This window comes from Suncus etruscus, chromosome 15 (genome assembly GCF_024139225.1).
Source record: "Suncus etruscus isolate mSunEtr1 chromosome 15, mSunEtr1.pri.cur, whole genome shotgun sequence".
NCBI lineage: Eukaryota > Metazoa > Chordata > Mammalia > Eulipotyphla > Soricidae > Suncus > Suncus etruscus.
In genome coordinates, this window is record NC_064862.1 from 41,010,999 (window position 1) to 41,037,880 (window position 26,882).

The 26,882-nt window shown below is 35.1% G+C and overlaps 2 protein-coding genes across 2 annotated transcripts in view; one reads left to right on the plus strand and one right to left on the minus strand.

Annotated features, from left to right (window-relative positions):
• Positions 1–26,882, minus strand: part of LGALS8 (galectin 8) — an 811,943-nt gene that overhangs the window by 720,404 nt on the left and 64,657 nt on the right. The gene's annotated exons all lie outside the window — the stretch shown is intronic.
• The window catches only part of LYST (lysosomal trafficking regulator), a 193,829-nt gene that overhangs the window by 47,719 nt on the left and 119,228 nt on the right, over positions 1–26,882 (plus strand). The window contains exons 7-15 of the mRNA XM_049789035.1: positions 1,538–1,691; positions 4,268–4,494; positions 4,952–5,018; positions 13,028–13,137; positions 14,824–15,250; positions 18,835–18,979; positions 20,230–20,403; positions 24,874–25,034; positions 26,400–26,590. Of these exons, the coding sequence (XP_049644992.1) occupies positions 1,538–1,691; positions 4,268–4,494; positions 4,952–5,018; positions 13,028–13,137; positions 14,824–15,250; positions 18,835–18,979; positions 20,230–20,403; positions 24,874–25,034; positions 26,400–26,590 (1,656 nt within the window). The remainder of the gene's footprint in view (positions 1–1,537; positions 1,692–4,267; positions 4,495–4,951; positions 5,019–13,027; positions 13,138–14,823; positions 15,251–18,834; positions 18,980–20,229; positions 20,404–24,873; positions 25,035–26,399; positions 26,591–26,882) is intronic.

Consider the following 26,882-nt stretch of genomic DNA (forward strand, 5'->3'; position numbering starts at 1 on the left):
TTCTGTTGGAGTTGTGGATTGTGCTGGTTTCCTTTGCTTGGCAGACACTTGGGGGCCTCCCCAGGCATCCCCTGACGGCTTGCCTCGGCTGAGGCGTGTCTCGCTGAGGCTGTGTTTTCTGTTGGAGTTGTGGATTGTGCTGGTTTCCTTTGCTTGGCAGACACTTGGGGGCCTCCCCAGGCATCCCCTGACGGCTTGCCTCGGCTGAGGCGTGTCTCGCTGAGGCTGTGTTTTCTGTTGGAGTTGTGGATTGTGCTGGTTTCCTTTGCTGTATTTTTCTTTCTTGATAGTATTTCTGTCAGCTTTGGGAATGAGTATAATATTAGCTTCATAGAAGATATTAGGGAGGATTCCCATCTCTTTGATATTTTGGAATAGTCTAAGGATCAGTGGTATTATCTCTTCTTTGAATATTTGATAAAACTCACCCATAAAAAGTCTGGTCCTGAACTTCTTTTCTTGGGGAGAGTCTTAATTACTGTTTCAATTTTCTTACTTGTGATTGGCCTGTTTAGGCTTTCTACTTCCTCATTCAGTTTTGGGAGATTATGTGTTCCCAGAAATCTGTCCGTTTCTTCTAGGTTCTCTAGCTTACCAGAGTACAGTTGTTCATAATAAGCTCTCATGATGTAGTTGGATTTCAGGCATACAGTGGCTGTGAATTAAGGCCATTCCCACCATCAGTGCTGACATCCCTCCACCAAAGTTCCCAGCATGCATCCCATATCTCCACCCTTAGCCCCCTGGCCTACCAACGTAACAGGTCCATTTTAAGTTTAGATTGTTATAGTTGAGGTCTCTTGATTCTATTGTCGTTGACTTTGGCTTGGATATTTGATTCTGACCTTTTTGTTTTCTTCACCAATGCACCTGAAACCACTTGACCCCTGGGCCCTATCTTTTTAATTCTTTTCTGTTCTCAATTTGTAGAAAGATGCAGAAATATGAAGTAAAACAAAGTAATTCAGGTTCTATGAAAAGAGTGGAAACCCCTATCTAGAAGATACAAATAAAATTTTAAAAGGGGGCGTGGCAGTGTTTTGGTTCGTTTGTTTGGTTTTGTTGTTTTTGCATAGGTGCAACAAACATGGGGGAAATTAGAAAGAAAATACCCTTGGCTTAAAACAACAACAACAACAACAGGGTGTCTCAACACATGAAGTATCCTGTCATAAGATAGGTTACAGGCTGCAGACATACTAATTGTCCAACTCCAAGGACTTTCTTTCATGGTCCCAGGAAAAGTTCTACTCAGTCATAGTTGTCAAAGTCAGGCTTCTATAATTAGAAATCTTGTTTTTGCACCAATCCTATGTTGAAGCCAGGGTGAGATGTTTGCTTTTGAGATGATAATGAAGTTATCTAAGAAATTCTGGAAAGTTTTGCTGTGTGAATTTCACAATTTATGACAGTTACATATAATATATTTTTCTTAAATGGAATACTGAAATTTTTCTTTAAGTTATCTTTAAGAAATTAGTATTTTATGCTAAAGTAGGCAAATGTTACAACTTCTCTGAATTAACTGACCTTATAGAATCATCAATCTGAAGAATTATCATCCCAACCTGGTGATTTTTCTGAAGAAGCTGAAGATTCACAATCTTCTGATTTTAAACTTTTGATTGAAGAAGAAGGTTATGAAGCAGATAGTGAAAGCGATCCTGAGGATAGTGAAACCTGGGAAGATGGTAAAATATTGCTACGGAGTTGTAATTAGATTTGTATATATTAGATTAGTAATTACCAAAATGGTACTCTATATCAATTTAGAATTTTATATTGTCTTACAGTTTTCTGTACTGAATTATCTTTAATTTGATTTTCCATAAATGACTATATTCATTTTAAAACAATGATATTTATTTTATCAGCACAAATATTGAATGCCTAAGTATATAAAGTGAAGAAAGTGCTTATATTCATAAGCAGTGTAGTGGAGAATACAAGTAATATCTATTTAAAATAACCATTAAGAAGAAAATAAAACATGATAATGTTATAGTTATTGGTTACTTAAGAAAGGCTTCTCTGAAAAGTTTATATTGTATATACCTTAAGCTTAAGAATAAAACTACCCAAACATTGACAGAAAGAGTGTTGCAAGGGCAATGTTTTACAAAGATAAGATCATTTAAAAAGAGATTTCTTCGACTAGACGCAGGGGTCTCAAACTCACAGCCCGCAGGCCACAAACGGCCCTCCATACAACATTTTGTGGCCCTGCCCTAGAGGAATCTTTTTTTGTTTTGTTTTGTTTTAGTTGTTTGAGTCACACCCCCAATGTTCAAGGCTTACTACTGACTTTGCACTCAAGGGTCCCCCGGACTTTGCCTCCTGCGGCCTCCAGGTAAATTCAGTTTGAGACCCCTGGAGAGATAGCATGAGGTTTAAGGTCCATGTCTTACATGTAGTCAACCCTGGTTCAATACCCAGAACCATATGATCCCCTGAGCATATGCTAGGTGAATCTGGAGGCCTATGGCCTCCACTTGGGTGGCCCTGGGTAATCAAATGCAGATGTTTTTATGTGACATCCAAGAGTGCTACAACATAGATTACTTCTTAGGTTATAGTAATATAACTCAGTCATAGGGTGAAACAACATTGTGTATGATACTGTGTCTCTGGGTTTAAAATGTGGATAAAAGGCTCAGGGATAGCTCAATGAGAGAGAGAAAGTAGGCATAAGGCCCCAATTTTTGATCCTGGCACTGCCCCACATGTCTGGCACAGTCAAGTCTCAGGAAATATGCAACACAGAGTTGTGGCAACGAAAGACATTGGTGTGGGAATGGATAAATAATCAGAATGAAAAACATAGATTGTTCAAAACTCAGAAATTTCTGGAAAAACCAACACCACCATTCTCCCTTTCCTTTTTTCATATATGGAGGCCACTCCCAGCAGTAAACAGTTGCCATGAGGGCTTGCCTGGTGGTGGTACTCTAGAGGTCACCAGAGCTATACACTTGACAGTGTTGGAGGGCATACAATACCTCAGATTGAATTCAGAACCTCACATATGCTACACAACTACTCTACCACTTTAGATATCAACCCAGCCCCAAGGCTTCAGCATCTTTTAATATGCTGGCCTCTGACCAGCTCAGTGCTGTTACTAAATCCTGAGTTTACAATAGTTTTGTCTTTCTCAGCATCTATTTTCTCTTTCCCATTCAGTGAATGGGAATAATCACTAATGTCCTAGCTTAGATTGTTAGATTCATTACAGGTACTTTTAAGGGAAAAATTATTTTGATTTGCTTAGATTGTTAGACTCATTATAGGTACTTTTAAGGGAAAAATTATTTTGATTTGCTTAGATTGTTAGACTCATTATAGGTACTTTTAGGGGAAAATTATTTTGATTTAGTAGTGCTTGTCATAGTACAATATGATTGTAGAGGCTGGAGTGACAGTTCAGCAGGTATGGCATTTGTCTTGCATATAGCTGACCCAGGTTTATCCTCAGCATTCCATATAGTGACCACCCCTACCCCCAGCATCTTCAGGAGTAATTTCTGAGTACAGAGTGAGGAGTAAACCCCTCAGCATCACCAGTTTGGCCCCAAAGCAAATGAACAAACAACCCACCAAAAAAGCATGACTGAATAATGAAAGTATCCTTTCTTGCTAACTAGATCTTATTTTAAAATACACAGAATTCTCCCTTGAGCTTATCAGTTAAGTTTTTCTAATAATCATAAAACTTGTACCCTCAGTATTTATGTCTACTATGTTCACTGGGATATAGACAGGCAAATGAACTATCTTGTAGATTAGGTATTTTGATGTTAAAAAGTCTTGACTTTGTCTTTTTTCCCCAGTCTTATCAGGGGAATGTTTTAAAATAATATCACATCCTATAAAAATTACGGTAAATATTATTTGTAGTTCTTTTGATATCAAACTTCTGTGGTAGGGCTGGGGAGTAAATGGTTTTTAGGCTACACCTAGCTGTGCTTAGGAATTACTCTTCGCTCTGTGCTTGGGGAATCACTCCTGTGGTACTCAAGACTGAGCTGAGTTGGCCATATGCACGGCAAGCAACTTACCTCCTGTACTATTTCTTCAGACCATCTATATTACTTTTAAGGCTACTTTTAGATGTTCAAAAGATTTGATTACTCAAAATACATAGAATCAAATGGTTTTATGAATGTCATCTTACAAAAAATATCACTAGATGTCCTAAGTCACAATATAAGACTTGAAATATTCAATGTCTAAGAAATAAAAATATTCTTTTATTTTCTCCTTTCAGGGATAGATTTAAAGCATGAAACAGAAGGTTTCAATTCACCAAACAGTCCCAATGACTTACTTGAAAACTTCACTCAAGGGGAAATAATATATCCTGAGATTTGTATGCTGGAATTAAATTTGCTTTCCAGTAGTAAAGCTAACCTGGAGGTACTTGCTCATGTATTTAAGAGTTTTTTGAAAATCATCAGGCAGAAAGAAAAGAATATTTTTCTACTCATACAACAGGTAAAAAATACATTTAAGTGTGATCAATATTTATTAAACTCATATCCTAATTTCTCATTTGCTGATTTATAACTTTAACTTTCTTTAATATTATCTGAAAAGAATTTTTTGTTTATTAGGTATGATTTTACCTCTAAGTAATATTATAAAAATTAATCTCATGATTCTTACAGCATAACAATTAATGTTGTCATTGGCTAATTCATAGTAAATTCCATATTTCTGAGAATGAATAATTTTTTAATTGATCTTATCTCAATATATGGTTATTATTTTTGAAAATCAGAAAGTAGCCTATATAGAGAATGAAAACCGATTTTACTCATAATTTCTTAAAGTGATTTAAATTATTTATGTAACATATTTATATGTATCTTAGACTGTGGAACAACACTACACTAGTTTTTTGCTTTCTTTTCTGAGATAAGAAATTTATTGTTTGTTTTTTGATCTTCAGGGAATTGTGAAAAATCTTTTGGGAGGATTCTTCACTATTTTAACACAGACAGACTCTGATTTTAAAGGTGTGTTTTCTCTGTTTTTTCTTTACAATTTAAAAACGCTGTTTTCTCTTTACAATTAGTAAGATTCTTAAGGGAAGTAAGTTGAGACAATGTAAAATGTTCTTTTTTTTTAAATATATTTTAACTGATTAATTTTCTCATTTACTGATGATTCTTTAAAAAAAAACCCAAAACTTATTTATTGGACCAGAGCTATAGAATAGTGGTTAAGACATTTTCCTTGCATGTGGCCAACACAGGACAGACCCCAGTTTGAATCCTGGCATCCCAAATACCTGACCTTATTAGGAGTGACTTCTGAGCTCAGAGTCAGGAGTAACCCCTGAGTGTGCCAGGTGTGACCCCAAAACAAACAACAACAACAAAATAAATAAGAAAAAACCACCTAATATCTTTGTTTAAGTACGTTGGTTACAAACATATTCGTCGTTGGGTTTCAATCATAAAATATACCAGTGAAATTTTCCCACCACCAATGTCCCTCATTTCCCTTCTCCCCATCCTGCCTGACTTTAGGACAGACATTCTATTTCTCTCTCTCACTATCATTGTCATGGTAGCTGTCAGTGCTGTTATTGCTCTAACTGTGCTCAGTGCTCTTTGGATAAGCTTCATATTATGGACTGGTTCTTCTGGCCCTCATCTATATTATCTCTGGGTATTATTAACATATTGTCTTTTATTTTTCTTATATCCCACAGATGAGTGACACTATTCTGTGTTTATCTCTTTCCCTCTAACTTCACTCAACATAATAGTCTACATATCCATCCATATATAGGCGAATTTTGTGACTTAATTTTTCTTCTAATACTGCATAGTATTCCATTGTGTAGATGTACCAGAGTTTCTTTAGCCACTCATATGTTTTTGGGCATCTGGGTTGTTTCCAGATTTTGGCTATTGTAAAAAGCTCTGCTATGAACATAGGAGTGCAGAGGGCATTATTGTATTGAGTTTTTGTGGTCCTAGGATCTATCCCTAATAGGGATAATTGCTGAATCATATGGGAGCTCAATGTCCAGTTTTTTAAGGAATATCCATATTGTTTTCCAGAAAGGTGGACTAGACAGTATTCCCACCAGCAGTGAATGATAGTGTCTCCCTACATCCACATCAGCAGTGGTTATTCTTGTTTTTTTGATATGTGCCAGTTTCTGTGGCATGAGATGATATCTGATTGTTGTTTTGAGTTGCATCTCCCTGATGATTAGTGACATGGAACATCTTTTCATGTGCCTTTTGATATTCTGTATTTCTTCTTTGAGAAAATGTCTATTCATTTCTTCTCCCCGTTTTTTTTTATTATACATATTATCTTTTATTATTTGAATTTTTACTCACAGAGGGAAAATTCGCCAAAAAGGAAAATTCTACTCTACATCAAAATTTCTCATTACAAAAATCATAGTTTTATACTTTGGTCTTTTACATTTAACCCACATGATGCAAATTCTGAGCAAACTCAAAGAAGGAATTCAATTTTTTCCACAAAGATAGCAAATTACACCCAGAATCTTTTTAAATTGGCCAACTTTTCTTCCAAACAAGCCACTTTTGTCATTTATGAACCTGCTTTTGCTTGTTTTTTTCTTGCTAAGTTCTGTCTGTATCTTATATATCTTAGATATTAATCCCTTATCTGATGGATATTGGGTGAATAGTTTCTTCCATTCCATGGGTAACCTTTTTACCCTAGTCGCTATTTCCTTTGAAGTACAGATGCTTCTCATTTTGATATAATCCCAGTTGTTTATCTCTGTTTTCATTTGTTTGGTCAGTGGTGTTTCCTTCTTGAAGATGCCTTTAGTTTCAATGTCATGGAGTGTTTTGCCTACATTTTATTCTATAGACCTTATAGTTTCAGGTCTGAGTTCACTTTTTTTCATGTTGATGACCAGTTTTCCTAGCACCACTTGTTGAAGAGGCTTTTCTTGCTCCATTTGGCATTTCTTGTTCCTTTATTAAAGATTAATTGATTATATGTGTGTGGATCATTCTATGAATAATTAAGTCTGTTCTATTGATTTGAGGGTCTTTCTTTATTCCAGTACCATGCTGTTTTAATTATTATTGCTTTCTAAACAATTTAAAATTAGGGAAAGTGATGCCTCCCATCCTTTTTTCCCTAATGGTTGATTTAGCTATTCTTGGGCATTTATTGTTCCAAATGAATTTCAGGAGTGTTTGACCCACTTCTTTGAACAATGTCATGGGTATCCTTAGAGGGATTGCATTAAATCTGCACAGTGATTTGGGGAGTATTGCCATTTTAATTATGTTAATTCTTCCAGTCCATGAACAGGGTATATGTCTCCATTTCCTGTGTTCTTTTATTTTTTGAAGCAGTGTTTTATAGTTTCCTTTATATATGTCCAAGATATGTGAGTTTCTGTGGTACTTTTGTGAATGGGATTATTTTTTAATGTCTATTTATTCTCTATCATTTTTTGTGTGTATAAGTAAGCCAATTATTTTTGTATGTTAATTTTGTAGCCTGCCACTTTGCTATATGAATCTATTGGTTCTAGAAGCTTTTTGGTACTCTTTAGGATTTTCTGCAAACAGTGAGAGCATGACTTCTTCCTTTTCTATCTGGGTGCCCTACATATCTTTTTCTTGCCTAATAGCTATGGCAAGTACTTCCAGTGTTGTGTTGAATAGGAGTGGTGAGAGGAGGAACCTGGTCTTGTGTCAGATTTTAGAGGAAAGGCTTTCAGTTTTTCTTCATTAGTATAATATTTACCATGTTCTTGTGGTAAAAGGCCTTGACTATATTGAGAAAAGTTTCTTCCATTCCCATCTAGTTGAGAGTTTATATCATGAATGGGTATTGGACCTTTATCTGCAGCTATTGATATGATCATATGGTCTTTATTTTTCTTTTGTTGATATGGTATATTACATTGATTGACTTGTGTATGTTAATATATCCTTGCATCTCTGGAATGAATCCTACTTGGTCATGGTGTATGATCTTGATAAGACATTGGCTCTTATTTGCTAGGATTTTGTTGAGGATCTTTGCATCTATGTTCATCAGGGATATTGTTGTTCCCTTTTATGGTGGCATCTCTCTCTGCTTTTGCAATCACGATGTTATCATGATTGTGATATTAGTTTTGTAAGAATTATTTGGCAGTGTTTCTGTTTCTTTAATTTCCTGGAAGAAGCTGAAATGATTGTCAATAGGTCCTATTGAAAGGTTTGAAAGAATTAGTGAATCTGTCTGGGTCTAGGCTTTTGTTTTTGGGCAAACTTTTGATTACCATTTTAATTTCCTCAATAGTGATAGATCTGTTACGATATGCCAGATCATCTTGGTTTCCCCCTTAGGAGGTTTTATGAGTCCAAGAATTTATCCATTTCTTCCAGGTCCTCTTATTTTGTGACAGAGTTTCTCAAAGTAATCTCTGTTTACCCTTTGTATTTCTGTAGAACCTGTAGTAATCTTTCCCTTTTCATTTCAAATCAGTTTATTAAGTTTCTCTTCCTTTTCTTGCTAGTGGTTTATCAATATTGTTTATTTTTCAAAGAACCAACTCTTTCATATTGTTTTTTGGATTTCAGTTAATTAATTTCTACTCTAAGCTTTATTATTTCCTCTGTCTGCCCATTTCTGGTTTATTTTGTTGTTCACTTTTCAATTGTATAAGCTGTTCCATTAAGTTATTTATATAAGCCCCTTCTTCCTGATCAGTGCTTGCAAAGCTATAAATAATCCTCTTAGTACCATTTTTGTTGTGTCCTAAATTGTATGTCATGAATTCTGATAATTCATGTCTTCATTCTCATTTGTTTCCAGAATCTTAATATATCTATTAAGCTACTCTCTTCCATTTCTTTCTTAAGAGTCAGTATATTTTTGTTAGGTTTTAGCCTGGGTTGACCTATCAAGGCATGGCAAGGTGGTGTTGCAGTCTCCTACTATTATTGTGTTACTGTTGATTCTTCCTTTAAATTTGTCATCTATTATTTAAATATTTTGTTGGCCCCTTATTAGTACATAATGATTAGGGGTATGATTTCTTCCTGTAGTACATATCCCTTGATTATTAAGAAATGTCCACCTTGGTTCCTTATAACCTTTTTAAGTCTAAATTATGTGTCATCGGATATTAGTTTGGCCACCCCAATCTTTTTAAGGGAGGCTTTTTGTTTGTGTTTTTGTGTTGTTTTTTTTTAATGATTGTTCTCCAACCTTTGACTTTGAGTTTATATTCGTTCTGACTGTTTAGATGTGTTTCTTGCAGGCAGAAAAACGTTGGATTCATCATTTTGATCCATTTTGTTACCCTGTGTCTCTTAACTGGTACATTTAGTCCATTGACTTTGAGAGAGGTAATTGTCATGGGATTTAGTGTCATCTTTGTGTAGGAGTTTGGTGTTTCTGCTGGTTGTCTTAATGTAGACCTTTCAGTTTGCCTTTTAATGCTGATTTTGAGTCTGTATAGTTTGTGAGCTGTTCTTTATCCATAAAGTTGTGTATCCTTCCTTCAAACCTGAATGTAAGTCTGGTTCTGTGAAGCATTCATTTCATTGAGTTTTGTCATTCACTGCCTTGGGCTTTGCTTGTGACAAATCTGTAAATCTTTTTTTTTTTTTTGGTCAAACCTGGAAGTGCTCAGGGGTTTGGTTACTCCTGGATCTACGCTCAGAAATCGCTCCTGGCAGGCTCAGGGGACAATACGGGATGCCGGGATTCGAACCACTGTCCTTCATGCAAGGCAAACGCCTTACCTCCATGATATCTTTCCAGCTCCCAAATCTGTAAATCTTAAGGCAGCTCCTTTGTATGTAATTTCCTCTTTTGATCTTGCTGCCTTCAACATTCTATCCCTGTCTGTGATATTTGTCATTGTAACTAGGATGTGTCTTGGGGTGCTTTTTTTTGGATCTCTTTTTGCTAGTTCTCTTTGAGCATGTAGGATTTGGTTGCATGTACTCTAGCTCTGAGGGTTTCTCTGCAATGATGTCCTTGACTACTGATTACTCATGGAGATTTTCTTCCTGGGTTTCTGGGACTCCAATGACTCTTATCCTGTTTCTATTGAGTTTATCAAAATTTCTATTTTTGTCTGTTCACATTCTTTGAGGATTTTTTCCATTGTCTGATCATTTATTTTAAGACTCTTTTTCATTCTCTTTTGTTGTATGGAGTTGTTATGCACCTCATCTTCCAGCTCACTGATTCAGTCCTCAGTTTCTGTTACTCAGTTAGAGAAGCTTTCCAGTGAGGTTTTTCAATTTGCTTACTAAATTTTTCAGTCTTATTATTTCAATTTGAAGTTTTCTCATTTCAACTTTCATATCTTCTTGGCTCTATTTGCAGTTTCTTTATTTCATCTCATGTTTTCTTTGAGTTCTTTGAGCATTTTCCAGATTTTCTCTCTTAAGTCTATTGGAGAGGTTATTTAGGCACTTGTTAGATCTGCAAAGTTACCATCATCATTCTCTAAGCATGGTGGTGTTCTGCATTGTTTCCCCATTGTGTTCTTTCCCTGTGGTGTTTTCTATGTGTTCTACTGTCATTCATTAACTAAAGGACATTAACTAAAAACTAAAGGACTGGAAGGTGGAGGATGGGGGATCGTTATGCCTCAGATCAACCCTCCTGCTGGTTCCCTTCAGGGCCACAGGGAGGCCACCAGGCACTTGCACCTTCTGGGAGGTCTGGGGGAGCGTGCCATGCCACACTGGTCAGCCCTCCTATTGGTTCCATTCCATGCCAGGACTCATCTCATTCATCAGTCTGATGAGCTACTTACTTATCAGTCCTCCTGCTGGTTCTTTTCTTGGTTGCATATGGTGGGTGCTGGGCACTTGCTGCCTCTGCGAGTCTGCCAGGTCTCTGGTCTCATTGATGATTTTTTTTCATTGATGATTCTTGACTTAAACAGTTAGCATTGTGGTATTGCCAAATAGTGATTTTTCTCTTTCTGTCATTAAAAGAAAGCTTTCTCATCTGCATTTCATGAATATCATTTACATCTCTTTCATTTACATAATATCTTTTTACTTCCTATGCTCAGCACTTAGTGGACCATTTTATTTTCTTCTCCCACCCACCCCACCAAGTCGACCATTTTAATCTGAAGACATTTCCAGTTAAATTCTGAGAAATGTGATTTCATTAAAAAAAAATTGTGTGTGTGTGTGTGAGAATACCACACTTGCCTGTGCTCAGGACTTAATCCTGGCTTTATACTTAAGGATGACTCTTGGAGGACTATATAACCGTATAGATTGTAGGAATTGAATCCAGGTTAGCTATCTTACAAGCCAAGTACCCTAACTGCTGTAGGATCACTCTTGCTCTTAATTTTATTATACTTTAATAAAATCTTTTGTTGTTTTGTTTTGTTTTTCTATCACACCTGGTGGTGCTCAGATTCTTCTGGCTATGCACTTAGAAATCATTCCTGGTAGTACTTGGGGAACCATATGGGATTCTGGAGATCAAACCAGAGTCAGTCGCATACAAAACAAAATGCCTTATCTGCTATACTATCGCTCTAACCTTTATATTTAATAAAGCCTTCATAAAGATACATAATTTATAGAACACATATGTAAAGCATACAGTTCAGTTTTTAGTCATTTGTCTGCATTTTAATTTTGTATAGATTTCTTTAATATTCTGAGTAATAGACCCTCTTTTAAAATAGTTTGAGCTATATAGAGAAATTCTTTTTTTTTTTTTTTTTTTTTTTGGTTTTTGGGCCACACCTGGCAGTGCTCAGGGGTTACTCCTGGCTGTCTGCTCAGAAATAGCTCCTGGCAGGCACGGGGGACCATATGGGACACCAGGATTCGAACCAACCGCCTTTGGTCCTGGATCGGCTGCTTGCAAGGCAAACACCACTGTGCTATCTCTCCGGGCCCTAAGTACAGTTCTTATATATTTATCCCAGTCAGTTGCCCCTCTTGTTAAAAATTTAGCATTATGGGGCTGGAGTAATAGCACGGTGGATAGGGCATTTACCTTGCACATGGATGACTGGGTTTGATATCCAGCATCCCATATAGTCCCCTGAGCCTGCCAGGAGCGATTTTTAAGCACAGAGCTAGGAGAAACCCCTGAACACTGCCTGTTATTTTTCCCTTAAAATTTAGCATTATTATATTTGTTATAATTAATGAGCCTATATTACTTTATATTTTATTTTGAAATTCACTTTTTTGTTGTTTTTTTTGTTTTGTTTTTTGTTTTTCGGGCCACACCCATTTGATGCTCAGGGGTTACTCCTGGCTAAGTGCTTGGAAATCGCCCCTGGCTTGGGGGGACCATATGGGACACTGGGGGATCGAACCAAGGTCCTTCCTTGGCTAGCGCTTGTAAGGCAGACACCTTACTTCTAGCACCACCTCGCTGGCCCCTGAAATTCACTTTTTATACTACCTTTTTCTTTTCAAAGATTTTGTTTAGGATATTACATCACATTTATTTGTCAAATGATCTTAGATTTTCCTTTGGTTATGACAATTGCTTAAGTTTTTCTACAGAAATTCTTTTTTTGTTTTTGTTTTTGGGTAACACCCGGCAATGCTCAGGGGTTACTCTTGGCTCTCTGCTCAGAAATCGCTCCTGGCAGGCTCAGGGGACCATATAGGATGCCGGGATTCGAACCAGCATCCTTCTGCATGCAAGGCAAATGCCCTACCTCCATGCTATCTCTCCGGCCCCTTCTTCAGAATTTTGAGGAATCTTGTTCACTTATATTGTATATGCCTCTCTGCTGTAATTGATCTTATATTTTTTACTGTTCTTTTGATTTGTATTTCCCTAATGACTAGTGATTACTTTTTTGTTATTGACTGATGGCCACTTACCTGTATTGTTACTTTTTAATATATTGTTATTTCTTAATCAAATTTTTGGATTATTAGAGTATTTTATGAATCACTTAAGATAGCTCATGATATCTTGATATATGTCTTTTTGTTAAATTGCTTATTCAGTTTCTTAATTGTATACTGGTTTTAATTTATCATTTTTTTTAATTTAGCCTGCCAGAAGATATTGGTTGATCTGTTGGTATCTTTGATGAGTTCAAGAACATGTTCAGAAGAGCTAACCCTTCTTTTGAGAATATTTTTGGAGAAGTCTCCTTGTACAGTAAATATGCTAAAACTTAATTTTTTTTTTCAGATAAAATATTTTAAAAACTGTTTGGAAATCACTGAACTCTTTCACATTCCAAAACAGAATGTTATTATGTGTGAAATTCTTAGTAACTATATATGTCACTGGGACAATATTTTCTTTACCCATCCCACCTTCAATCTTTGTGCTTTTGAAATGCAAAAGAAGTTTTAATTACCTAAGAGAAATCAATTTGATCATAGTCAATTTGATGATTATCTTTTTAAAAAATTATTAGTTGCCATTTGTCATTTATTGGTATAACTAGAGGACAGTTAGTTTTTTCTTTGCTGAGAAACTCATTGTTATAATGAAATTTGAGTAGAAGCACAATCAAATAAAAAAAAACTTGATTGTAATAAAAGCAAGATTGTTACTACTGAGTTCTGTCCATTTTACTACCATATTTCAGCACTAAGGACCCTGAGAGAGCTCAATGAACCACTAGCTTAAAAACAATTTAGGGGGCCGGAGAGATAGCATGGAGGTAAGGCGTTTGCCTTTCATGCAGGAGGTCATCAGTTTGAATCCCGGCGTCCCATATGGTCCCCCGTGCTTGCCAGGAGCAATTTCTGAGCCTGGAGCCAGGAATAACCCCTGAGCACTGCCGGGTGTGACCCAAAAACCACAAAAAAAAAAAAAAACAAAAAAAAAACCAAAAAAAAAACAATTTAGAACTACCTGCATATTAGTGGAATTTTTCTATTATTTTTCTATGTATATCTTTCATGACAATGATCGACATAAGGTGTTATTTAAATGAGTAGGAGATGTATTCAGCTAATCTTTTATTTTATTTATTTCCTTCCTTAGTCATTGCTTTTTTCCTTTACTTGAATGTTTGATTCCTTTCATCTTTTCTATGCATTCTATATTCCAGTTGAACCAGAAACTAAATTTACAAATGAAACTTAAAAACCATTATTTTAGTATACTTAACACAGATGAAAGAAAATTTGCTTAGAAAATTAATACAAAATAAATTAAAAGGTGATTAAACATTCAGTTTGATAGTCTGTCATGCAAATATTCGAAAGGATTTGTTTGGTCTTTGATTTTGTTCTTCACTTTTAAGTAGTTCAGAAATATAGTAATAATCTTGACATTAAACATGTTTCTTAGGTATATATGTATATCATATATGATTTCTGATACAGTTGTTCTTAATTTCTAATACTTGATCCAACTCATAACTTCTAGGTATGCTTAGAAATTCTAAGTTTGCACCATAAAGATCTCTTAAATTTAAACATATTAGCCACTAGAGACTATATATTTTAAAAATGAAATTGTCTTATCTTAAATGCACACAAAAATGAAAATTTCTGGGGTCGGAGTGGTGGCACAAGCAGTAGCACATCTGCCTTGTACACGCTAACCTAGGGCAGACAGTGATCCTCCAGCATCCCATATGATCCCCCAAGCCAGGAGCAATTTCTGAGCACATTGCCAGGAGTAACCCCTGTGCATCACCGAGTGTGACCCAAAAAGCAAAAAAAAAAAAAAAAAAAAAAAAAAAGGGAACATTTCCTTGTATGGTAGCTAGGAAAATATTTAAATTCTGATGTAAGAGTGTTTTTATTTGTGACCTGAATTTCAGGAGTGTTATATTCCTTGAACATAATTGTAAAGTTGTATTAACTTTTCTTTTTTCTTTAGGAAATTCTTCTTCTAGGAATTTTGAAAATCATTGAAAGTGACATTTCTATGAGTCCTTCACAATATCTGACCTTCCCTTTACTGCATACCTCAAATTTAAGTAACAGTGTTTCAACACAAAAGTGTCCTGGGATTCTAAATAGTAAAACTCTGGGATTATTGAGAAAAGCACAAATTACACAGAGCAAGAAAGAGACTGAAATAGAAAGTTTCTCTGAGCAGCTGCTTTCCTCTTGGCACATAGCCCCGATCCACCTACCTTTGCTGGGACAAAACTGCTGGCCACACTTGTCAGAAGGTTTCAGTGTTTCACTGTGGTTTAATGTGGACTGTATCAGTGAAACTGAGAGTACTATGGGAAAAGGAAAGAAGGTGAAGAAAAGAAACAAATCACTGATTTTACAGGATGGCAGTTATGATGGAACAGGTATGTCATAGACTGAATTGTATTCTAAGACTTCAGCTGTCTTGTTTAAAGAGTAAGAATATAGAGAAAGTTCTAACTTATTCTTAGCACGTTCTAAGATCTCAAGTGCCTTAGTGAAGACAGATCCTGACTTACTAAAGATGGAATTGTCCATTAAAGCAGCTGTGCTTTTCTGTGTACAAATGTGTGTGCATGCGTGCTGGCATGTGCGTGTGCGTGTGTGCACATGTGTGTGTGCAGGGGAAGGGTGAGAAGACAACTGGGGACATTGCTGGCTGGGAAGTATGCATTGGTGAAGGATGTTGTACATTGTGAGACTTATAATCATTAGCAACTTTGAAATGGAAAAATATATAAGAGCATATCTACATATAAATTAAAATTAGAGAATGTATATAAAATATGTTTTTTTTATTTTTGGTTTTTGAGTCATACCTAGCAGTGCTTAGGGGTTACTCCTGGCTCTATGCTCAGAAATTGCTCCTGGCAGGCTTGGGGGACCATATGGGATGCCAGGATTTGAATCACTAACCTTCTGCATGCAAGGCAAATGCTTTACCTCCTAAGATATTTCTCTGGCCCTAAAATATAATTCTTAACAAAGCATTTTATATTTAGGAATTAAAGCAAATAGGTTTAGGCCAGAAAGAATAGTACAGGTTTTAGACATTTCCCTTTCATGCAACCAACATTGGTTCCATTCCCAGCACCTCTTATGGGCCTCCAATATTTCCAGTAGTAATTCCTGAACACAGATTGGTGTGGGGAAAAAAACAACTCGGTAAATAAAGCAGGCATTCTCATTCTTAGGATTCACAAATGAGTTAAATGATTAGGTGAAGCAGAAGTTTAGAAGTAAATAATTATAAATGTACTAGACTCAGAAACTCTTCACCCTGTAAAACTTAATATGTTGGAGATGCTTGCCTCAGGACACTTCACTCAGGTTTGATTTCCGGGGGGGGGGGGGGGTTCTTTCTCTAGAAAGGAAAATTCTAAAAGACACTGTCAAGATTGCTGAGATGAGGGCCAGAGAGATGGTATAGCAGATAGAATGCTTTGTATGCTGCTGACCCAATTTCAATTCCTATCATTCCCATATGGCCAGAGTAATTCCTAATTGAAGAGCCAAGAGTAACCCTGGGCACCGCTGGGTATGACCTAAAAATAAATCCCTTCCAAAATAAAAAACAACTGTTTTGGAAATACTGCCTGCTATCTGCAGCTAGTATTCTGTTTTCTGAATTTACTTTTCCATGGACATGTTTCCCTGTCATTAACATGCAAATGTCACAGTTTGATGGGTTAGCCTTGTAAAACAAACCTCCAAAATTATCTTAGCATATTGGCTGTAATATTTTATTTTTCATTAAAAACATGATAACTCTGAAACAATATACCTGATAGTGATGATACTCCTATATTAAGTGATTTTGTATGTTGCTTTGCTCAATTTTTTTGTCCAATTTTAATCTCCATAAATATTTAGTAAGGTAGATAGTCAGATGTCCTACTTATGATGAGGATAAGCAGTATGCCCAGTTTGTTTAGAGAGGAAAAGGGATTTAATCCCACGTGTATTTAATTCCAGAGTTTAAAGGTAATTGCTAAACTATTAAATTGTAAATAATGTGCTCATATATTTGCATGTGACATTCTTAATTAAAAACTCTCATAAAATTAGTTATAATACACAGTGACTTAAACATTTTTAATATTTGTAAAATGTATTAGGAAACATGGACTTTAGAATGGTGATTTTGTATTTTAAAAAGATATTTAAAAAGATAATATAGATATACATAAAATTTAAAAGAGAGGTAAAGAAAATATTAAACATCCTTTGCCACTAAGTTACTTGTGTGTCACTGAGCAATATCTTGCATCTCAATGCTGTTCCCTCAAAATGGGTTAGCAATATTCAGCTCATATTAGTGTTATGAAAATTAAATTAAGAACAGAAACTGAGTGAGCCATAGTGGATGTATAATGGATAGGTCTTTATCTTGCATGCAGCCAACTTAGATTTGATCCTTAGTACCCCAAATGCTCCCCCTTTCTTGCTAGGAATGATACCTGTGCTCAGACCCAGGAGTAAGCCCTGAGTACTACTGGGTGTAGCCCCAAAACAAAAACCAAAGCCAAAGAATAGAAACAGAACTGGATTTTAGTCGGAGAAATAGGACAAGGGTTGGTTCAGGGATAGGGTGGAGGGAAGATGATCCTCTGGTGAAGGATGTAGTATAAGAATGTTTTATGTATGAAGTCCTGCTATTAATCAATATTGTAAATCATGGTGAACAAGATAAATAAAAAGTAAATGGGCTGGAACTATAGCAAAACAGGTAGAGTGTTTGTTTGCCTTGCAGGCAGGAGGTTGACCCAGGTTCAATCCCGGCATTCCATATGGTCCATTGAGCACTGCCAGGAATGATTCCTGAGCACCAACAGTTGTGGCCCCCCAAAAAATTAAAAACAAAGAAACATTTATAATGGTACTACTCTATAATTCCTTTGTATACTGGTTTTGTTTTAATATTTTATTTATACAAGCTTATTTTTAATAGAATGACATTCTTTAACTCTCATACCAGATATAGGCATTAGTTCTTTTTTTTTTTTTGGTTTTGGGGCCACACCCGGCGTTGCTCAAGGGTTACTCCTGGCAGGCACGGGGACCGGTATTCGAACCACCTTTGGTCCTGGATCGGCTGCTTGCAAGGCAAACGCCGCTGTGCTATCTCTCCGGGCCCTAGGCATTAGTTCTTAAAATTGTGAATTTAACTTTATTTTTTAAACTATTGTCATTTGCTAAGGGCTTTATTATTCAAAATTGTCAATAATGACCATTAATATTGTACTAGTTATATTCATCTATTCTAAAAGTGAATCTTTGGGCATATATTTTGCTACATTTTCATTAGCATAACTACATAAAATCATGCATTATAGTAATAGGTAGCATAAAGGGATTAGAATTTGCCTGTCACACATGATCAGGTTTTATGTGGTGATAAAAGGAAGTAAGCATGAATAATCAAGGAGCCCAAAGCATATAGCAGTAACCTCAGCTTGCTTTAAAGAGTTTCAGCATCACTTACATTAAATCACTAACATTAAATTCAAAGATCACTCATTAGTGATCAAAATGCATCCAACACAATTTTTTGAAAAGAAATTTTAATATGATGCCATCAGATAACAATAAAATATTTTTGTTAGTATAAGGAATATGATGTAGTTCTCTTGTGTGTTCATAATTTAGCAACCTAATTCAAAACCAAGAATTAATTATAAAATCACAGATTATAATAAACCACTACATGCAGTGACGTCACTGTGGTTCCAGTCACTTAACCCTCAGCAAATATTTTTAGACACTTAATCATTTTTAAAGTATTGATTTTGCTCCTTCTGCTTTTTTTTTAAACTTACATTCTAAACTTTAGAAATGCTGTTGTTTGAAACAAGTCAAGATAAACATTTCAGTAAGTGGTGTAAATAATTATTGCAAGTGAATTATGCTTTTTTATTCTTTAAAATGCAGTTTCTAAACTGTTTATCCTAAAATCTTTTTGCTACAGAGATCAATAGACCAGGAGGAGAAGAGTACACAGATCCTGGTGAAAGACTCCTGGATGAAGGCTGTATTCATATGATTTCATTGGGATCCAAAGCCTTGATGATCCAAGTGTGGGCAAACCCTACAAATGGCACTTTTATCTTTCGGTATTGTTTATCTTCAACTCCTCATGAATATATATTTTGATAGTTTATGTAAGAGTCATTTAATATGAAATTTTCTTAATTAGGTTATCGTGACATAGCAGAAAAAATCTTACTCAAATTATGTATTTTGAAGATGGTTATTTTGAGGACAGAAGTTCTCTATCTTCCAACTTAGCAACTTTTTGCCAATAAGGCCTTTTTAACCTTTTTTTAAAAGATGTTTTTACGGGGCCGGAGAGATAGCATGGAGGTAAGGCGTTTGCCTTTCATGCAGGAGGTCATCGGTTTGAATCCCGGAGCCCCATATGGTCCCCCGTGCCTGCCAGGAGCAATTTCTGAGCCTGGAGCCAGGAATAACCTCTGAGCACTGCCGGGTGTGACCCAAAAACCACAAAAAAAAAAAAAAAAAAAAAAAAAGAAAAAAGATGTTTTTACAAAAAGATATGGGAACCAGAGTGATAGTACATAGGGTGCTTGCCTTGCATGTGGCAGACCTGGCTTTGATCCCTAGCACCCAGTTTAGTCTCTCAAGTCTGTTAAGAGTGATTCCTGAATATAGAACCAAGAGCAAACCTTGAGCACAGCTGGGTGTGGACTAAATCCCCCCAAATAAAATATTCTTTAATTTCTAATAAAGCCTGACATATTTATGTCTATGTATTAATTTTTGTATTGTAATTTCTAAACAGCAATGATACTTTGCAAATTGAAAATGATTCCTCATATACTAACTCATATTCCTCATATGAGCCTAATCTATTTTAATTAATAAGTTGAACTAATACTATAAAATATCTAAACATTATAGTAGGTAACAGAGAATGGTTGACTCTGCTAATTATTTTTAAAATAGAATTTAATTGTTGACTAGAGAGATAACACAAGAGTCATGGGTGCATGTTTTGCTTACCTGGAACCCAGTTTGGTTCCTGCTATCGCATTATCCCCTTGACATTGCTGAGTATAGCTCTGGAGTCCCCAAGCACCACCAGGTGTTTCTTAGGGACCACCTTAGTGAGCACTGCCAGAGTAGCTCTGGTGGTCCTGGAGATTTCAGGACCTGAGCACCCTCAGACCCTAACATTAAACTGCCTGACCTAGTTGACTGTGGTAAGGGGAAGTTCCCTGAGCACTGCTTGGAAGTCTATCCAAACAAATAGAACTTAAATATTTAGAATTACAATTCTACATGTACTAATGCTGAGATTAGATATATCATTTTCTCATCCTATACCTTTTCTCTTGTGCAGTGTGTGTGTGGACTCAAATGATGATACGAAAGCAGTTTTACTAGAACAAGTTGAATCACAGGAGAATATTTTTCTCCCAAGCAAATGGCAGCACTTAGTACTCACGTACTTACAGCAGCCCCAAGGGAAGAAGAATCTCCATGGGAGAATCTCCATGTGGATTTCTGGACAGAGGTATGAATTATTTTCATAAATATTAACCACAGTTAAAATTTAAGTAGAGTGCTACAGTTTCTGAAACATAAAAAACTACAAATACAATTTATTTTATACTAATGTAGAAATTTATATCAAATTTATATATAATTTATATTTATTGAATACAAAGTAAAAACTTTCCCATAGAAGTAATTATTTATCTGTGGGATATAAGGAAAGTAAAAGACAGAGTGGAGATACTATCCGGAGACAATAGAGATGAGGATTAGGAGGACCAGTTCATGGTAGGAAACTTACCACAAAGAGCAGATAGTGGAATTAGAATAGAAAAGAGTCTACTATGAAAGTGGATCTTTGGTACTAATCACTCTGGGCAAGACTGGGTAATGAAAGAGAATAAAGTGACATACATGGTGTTCCTTCATTAACAGTAGTGAAAAACCGTAGTAGGGAGGGAGGGAGGGAGGGAGAGAGAGAGAGGAAGAGAGAGAGAGAGAGAGAGAGAGAGAGAGAGAGAGAAGAAGAAGGAAGAGAGGGAAAGAGAGAGAAAGAGCGAGAGAGAGGAGAGGCGAAGAGAGAGAGAAGAAAGAGAAAGAGAGGAGAGGAAAGAGAGAGAGAGAGAGAAAAAGAGAGAGAGAGAAGTAAAATGGTAAAATGCCTGCCCAGAAGCAGGTAGAAGATGATGGGTGGTGGGAGGATAGAGGGCATCAGGGAGGATAAGAGGGAAACTGTTGACATTGGTGGTAGGAAATATACACTAGTGAAGGTTGTTGTGCATTATATGACTCACGAACAATTTTATTTGTGAAAAAAAAAATTAGTATGAACAACCTTGTAACCACGGTATTTAAAAACATAAAAATTTCAAAAAATACCCAAGAAAATAAAATAAATATTTTTGTTTGGGAATGTATGTAAAATTTATAATTTAGTGCTCAAGTTGTATGCTATTATTTAAAGTGGCTAATAAGGCCAATGCTCAAATTAAATTAAGGTTTCAAATGAAAATGGAATGAGTAGATAAAAATATAAATGAAGCTATTTGGTTATAGATTAATATTAGTTCATAGAAATAATGGTAATATTAGGTGATAAATAATTAGGTGTAGTGTTAATATATGTTTTGTTCTATCATATCATGGGTCAAGTTAATAAGGAATTTAAAAGAAAAATTTTGTTTTCACCATAGTTGGTAAGTGTTTAGGGCTTACTCCTGGCAGTGCTCAGGGATCACTTCAGGCAATGCTCAAGTGATCATATAGGATGCCCAGGATTGAACTCGGGTTGGTTGCAAGCAAGGCAACTATTGCACTATTACTACGGCCCTATTAAGAAATATTTGTGGGCCTACTTAATGGAGAATAAAGCCCCAAGAGACCTAGAGCGTATCTTGGTTTTTTAAAGTTGGGAAATACACTATTGAATGGAAAGTATGAAAGGGATCTATTGGAAACTAATACAGTGTGAGAAAGAATCAAATTAGATGGAAGGAGATATCTACTTTGAATAATGAGAAAAAAAATGAATAATGAATGTGAATGTACATAGTGAAAGGGTCCAATAGGAGATTGAAAATTTTGATAAGATGTCTAGATTTAGTTAAATAATTTTATTTAATTTAAATAAATGGAATATAAAATATTACTGCAAATCTGTTGCTAAATTCTTCACCCCAAGTATGCTAAAATATCTCTCAAGTAGATATTTCCTTATATATATATATATATGTATATATATATATGTATATATATATATCCTTAGCAGAAATAAACCTATTTTCCTTATTTCCTGTATTCATTTATTGAAGGGTTATTATATGTTGGGTTTTGCTGTGTTAGGTCTGGGGGCAGTGATAAATAAAGATAATCTCTCCTTTGACTTGAATTTTTATGAGGAATCAATAGTAAATAAGTATACAATTAAATTAATACACACAAGTCATGGTGACTAGTATGAAGGTAGCGCACAAATCTCAAGAGAAAAAGTCATGTCAAAGGTAAGAGATAGAGCTAAAACTTGAACCTATACATACTGGCCTTTAAAATCCTTTGCTATACTGCCTCTGCAGCTTTTTTCTTAGCATATCAATTGTCAGGTATAGAAATCACACACTCATTATTAAACATATTCTGAATGAGACTTTAGATATTTATTGTAGATCATTATAAAGTTAATATAGTTATTGACATATAGTCATATTTACATAATAGCTTTATATTCACTTATTTCTTTGGTACTTTACTTCCAACTATTGGTTTTATATATATATATATATATATATATATATATACAGATATATCTTTTATTGCCAATTGATACAAATTAATGATTGAGTTTGTTAATAGAGCAGTGATCAAGTATCCAGGACAAATATCATACTCTTGATTTTAATTTTAATTTTACTTTCTAAACACGTGGAATAATTCCAACAAAGAATATATTTCAAGAGATCATTTTTAGAACTATATTCTAATAACACTTAAAAACAACTTATTGTTATTTTTTGTTATTTGATAAACAGCATGCAAGTCTGGTTTATGTCTCTGACATATAGCACACTTAATATTGATTGAATTAATCTTACTATAGATTAATTTTACAATAGATTATTCTTACAATAGATTTTCTTTGCTCTTAAGAGAGTAAAATACAATTGCCAAGCTATTGTACTCATATGTGGTATAGAAATAATTGAAGCAAACTGGGGAAAAAAAAGAAAGAAAAAGAAAAATTAACTTCTAATTTTAATGATTGATATTTACCAGAGAAAGGGGATTAGAGTATGAAAGTAAGGTATTTGAGGAGGTACACTGGCATGTGGAACTGTGGTGAGTGGATATGGTGTGTCCTGTGCATATTTATGTGGATAAAACTATTCTGCAATTCTATATTTTTAACCTATGATAGCTAAATTAAAATTGAAAAAGTAAACTGTATTAAGCCATGTTGCCACTAGGTGGGAGAAGTGTTTCAATCACAATCATTCAGAACTGTTCCTATTAAAATATTTAAATATATGGGGCCTGAGCTATAGCACAGCTATAGGGCATTTGCCTTGCACACAGATGACCCAGGACGGGCCTAGGTTCGATCCCCGGCATCCCAAATGGTCTCCCAAGCCAGGAGTGATTTCTAAGCGCATAGCCAGGAATAATCCCTGAGCATCACTAAGTGTGGCCCCAAATTGAAAAAATATAAATAAAAAAGAAAAACAAAATAATTAAATGTATATGTTCAATATTAAAAGAAAACATTTGGCTAAATTTTTAAATAAATACTTACCAAAGTAAAATATTTTTTAAAACTAACTTTGTTTACTTATATATTGTTCTTATCTTTCTCACAACCTGTACTTGAACTTTGTCAATACTTTAAATGAAGTTTAAAACATCTTAAAAGAGTGTGAAAGCTTAGTAATCTTCAGTTTCAATTAAATGGTGAAGTTCTTTCATCATATGTCTCTCTTAATGACAAATCCTTTGTTATGGTATCTGTCTTTTGTAAGGACTCCTGTATCCTTTATTCATGAAGAAATACAAAAGACTAATTTTAAAAAAAAATCTCCATAATTAAACAGTGAAAAGACAAAATGCAAAAATTACTGACTTTTTAGTAGGCCAGAACAAAACCAGAGCATTATTTTTCTTACTAGTCTGAAAACATGAGAAAACGTGTGATTTTTGAAGTTGTTTATCAAGAAGGGATAAAGTTAAAGGAAGGTTGTTGCTTTGCATCTATAAAATAGGAAGAGGCTTTGTGAAAGTCAAATAGCAAAAAAACTTGGAACATATATGAAGTCATTCTCTGTGTCCTACTATAGAATAATTTGGTATCTCTATTCTGTTCCTTTCTTGGTTTATTGGTCACAAGCATTTTGGATCAATAAAAAATACAAGCTGTCCTTTCCCTACCACCAGTTCTCTAGCATTGACCCCCCAAAATTACTTAAGAAGTTAGCATCTTGGGGCCAGGAAAATAGCTCAAAGATCTGGAACACCTTTGTATGCAGGAATATACTGGATACTGGCTTTTATGTCCAGTATAGCTAGTCCTCCAAACACCACAATAAGATTCTAGTATAATGAATCAGAGTAATACCTGAGCACCACTGAGTTTGACCTCAAAACAAAGAAAGGAAAAAAATTTACCATTACTGAACATTGTTACTCTTTTTTTTTTCGCCCCGCCCTGAATATTGTTACTCTTAAAATATTTAGTACTCGGGGGTGGAGAGATAGCATGGAGGTAAGGTGCTTGCCTTGCATGCAGAAGGTCAGTGGTTCAAATTCCTGCACCCCATATGGTTCCCCAAGCCTGCCAGGAGCGATTTCTGAGCATAGAGCCAGGAGTAACCCCTGAGCACTGCTGGGTGTGACTCAAAAATCAAAAAAAAAAAACAAAAAAAAAAAAACAACCAAAAACAACTTAGTACTTAATTCTCACTGGTAATTAAAGTAAATTGATTTAATTCTTTTTTTATTGTAGGAAATCTGATGTTACTTTGGATTTCATGCTTCCCAGAAAAGCAAGTTTGTCATCTGACAGTAATAAAACATTTTGCATGATTGGTCACTGTTTATCATCTCAAGAAGAGATTTCGCAGTTGTCTGGAAAATGGAATCTGGGAAATTTACTTCTCTTCAATGGTTAATTTTTCTTCTTTAAAGCACTTCCGATTTTTTTCAGTTAACAAGTATTAAATACAAAAATTATTTTTGATTAGACACTAATCTCTATTCTGAAACTTTAGTAAGCACTTTATTTTCTTGGTTCAGTAGACTGAGCACATGCACTGAATGTAGAAGCCCTAGATTTATTAAGCTCTGCCACTCCATACTTCTCCAGCACAGTAAATTAATCCTTGGCTGGGAGTCAGGTGTAACCCCAGAGGATGATCAGGTGTTTTGTGTGTGTGTTAATATTTTTATAATCTAGATTTTTTACAATTGATATATACATTTAATGTATATAGTCTACTTTATTTTATAATCCTAGAAAATACAACATCACAATATTATCACAAGCAAACTCAACATGGCTATTTTTTTATTTATGAATGTAGTATATTCTTAAAATACCAATTTTAGAGGAAAAGTATATACTTTTTTAAATATATTGTTAAATCTGTTATATAATAGCATCATGCAGTGATTATTGAACAGATGAATCAATACATGGACAGGCTGAACATGTCAATTTATTTTTTATTTAAAATGAAATTTGGACTGGGGCTGGAGAGTTAACAAGGGTTAAGGTACTTTCCTTACATGTGGGCAACCCTGTTGATCTCTTTGCACCACTCAGAGTGATCACTGACAGCAATTCCAGGAATAAGCTCTCAGTGTAGCTGGGTGTGACCAAAAATAAACAATGAAACAAAATATTTGGGGGGGGGGCTAGAGTGTTAATAGGCTGAATGTATCACTTTGAAGGAGGAAATCTGGGTCCAAGTTCCAAGAGCACATGGCTCCCTGAGAACCACAGGCACAGAGCCAGACCAAGCACTGTTGGGTGAGATCCAATAAAGTGACAAAAAAATGAAAATAAATAAAGTAGGATTTGCTGACCTCCTGGCTCACATTTATTAAAAAGAAAACAAAGAAAAATTGTGTTTGGTTTGATTTTGGATTTCGGACCACTCTGGCAATGTTCACGGATCATTCCAGATGGGCATGGGCAGACAATATAGGGTGCCAGGGATAGAACCTGGGCCAGCTACATGCAAAGCAAATGCACTACTTGCTGTACTTGCTCTATTCCCCACCCCCAATGTAAGGATTATATTTTATTTTATTTTTTATGGTAGTTATCTTTCTAGACACATCAATTTTTCCACCTATAGTTGGCCTGCTTATTTACCAATTTGGAAATAGTGTCAAATTTATAAGATAGGGTGAGCAACCGCAAAAATACAATGAAAAATAACTTGCTTGTTATGAAAAATTCTGGTTGATATATTTATGTAACTTTTTTCATCCCCTCCCCTGCTTTTATTTATTTTTTTTATTTAGGAGCTAAAATTGGTACACAAGAAGCCTTTTATCTATATGCCTGTGGACCTAACCATACATCTATAATGCCATGCAAATATGGCAAGCCCTTGAATTACTACTCAAAATATATTAATAAGGAAATTTTGCAATGTGAACAAATCAGAGAACTTTTTATGTGCAAGAAAGATGTGGACATTGATCTCTTAATTGTAAGTTTTCATTTTGTATTTTATTTTTATGGTATTGTAGACAAATATATTGTTGACAGTATGATTAGCTATGAGTTAAATTTTAAATTTTGCTATTTTCTTTCCTGAAATCCTATTGTTGTTTTTTTTTCCTGGGGGGTAGGTTGTAAAATGGAAATACTTAGACCTCAGAGTTGGTTTTTGGTTTCAAAATGTCATTCTCTTTTTCTTAACTATTTTTCTAGTAAGTATCAGTGTAGTTTAGCTCCATTAATCTAAAAATGTTTTTGACAGTGGCCGGAGAGATAGCATG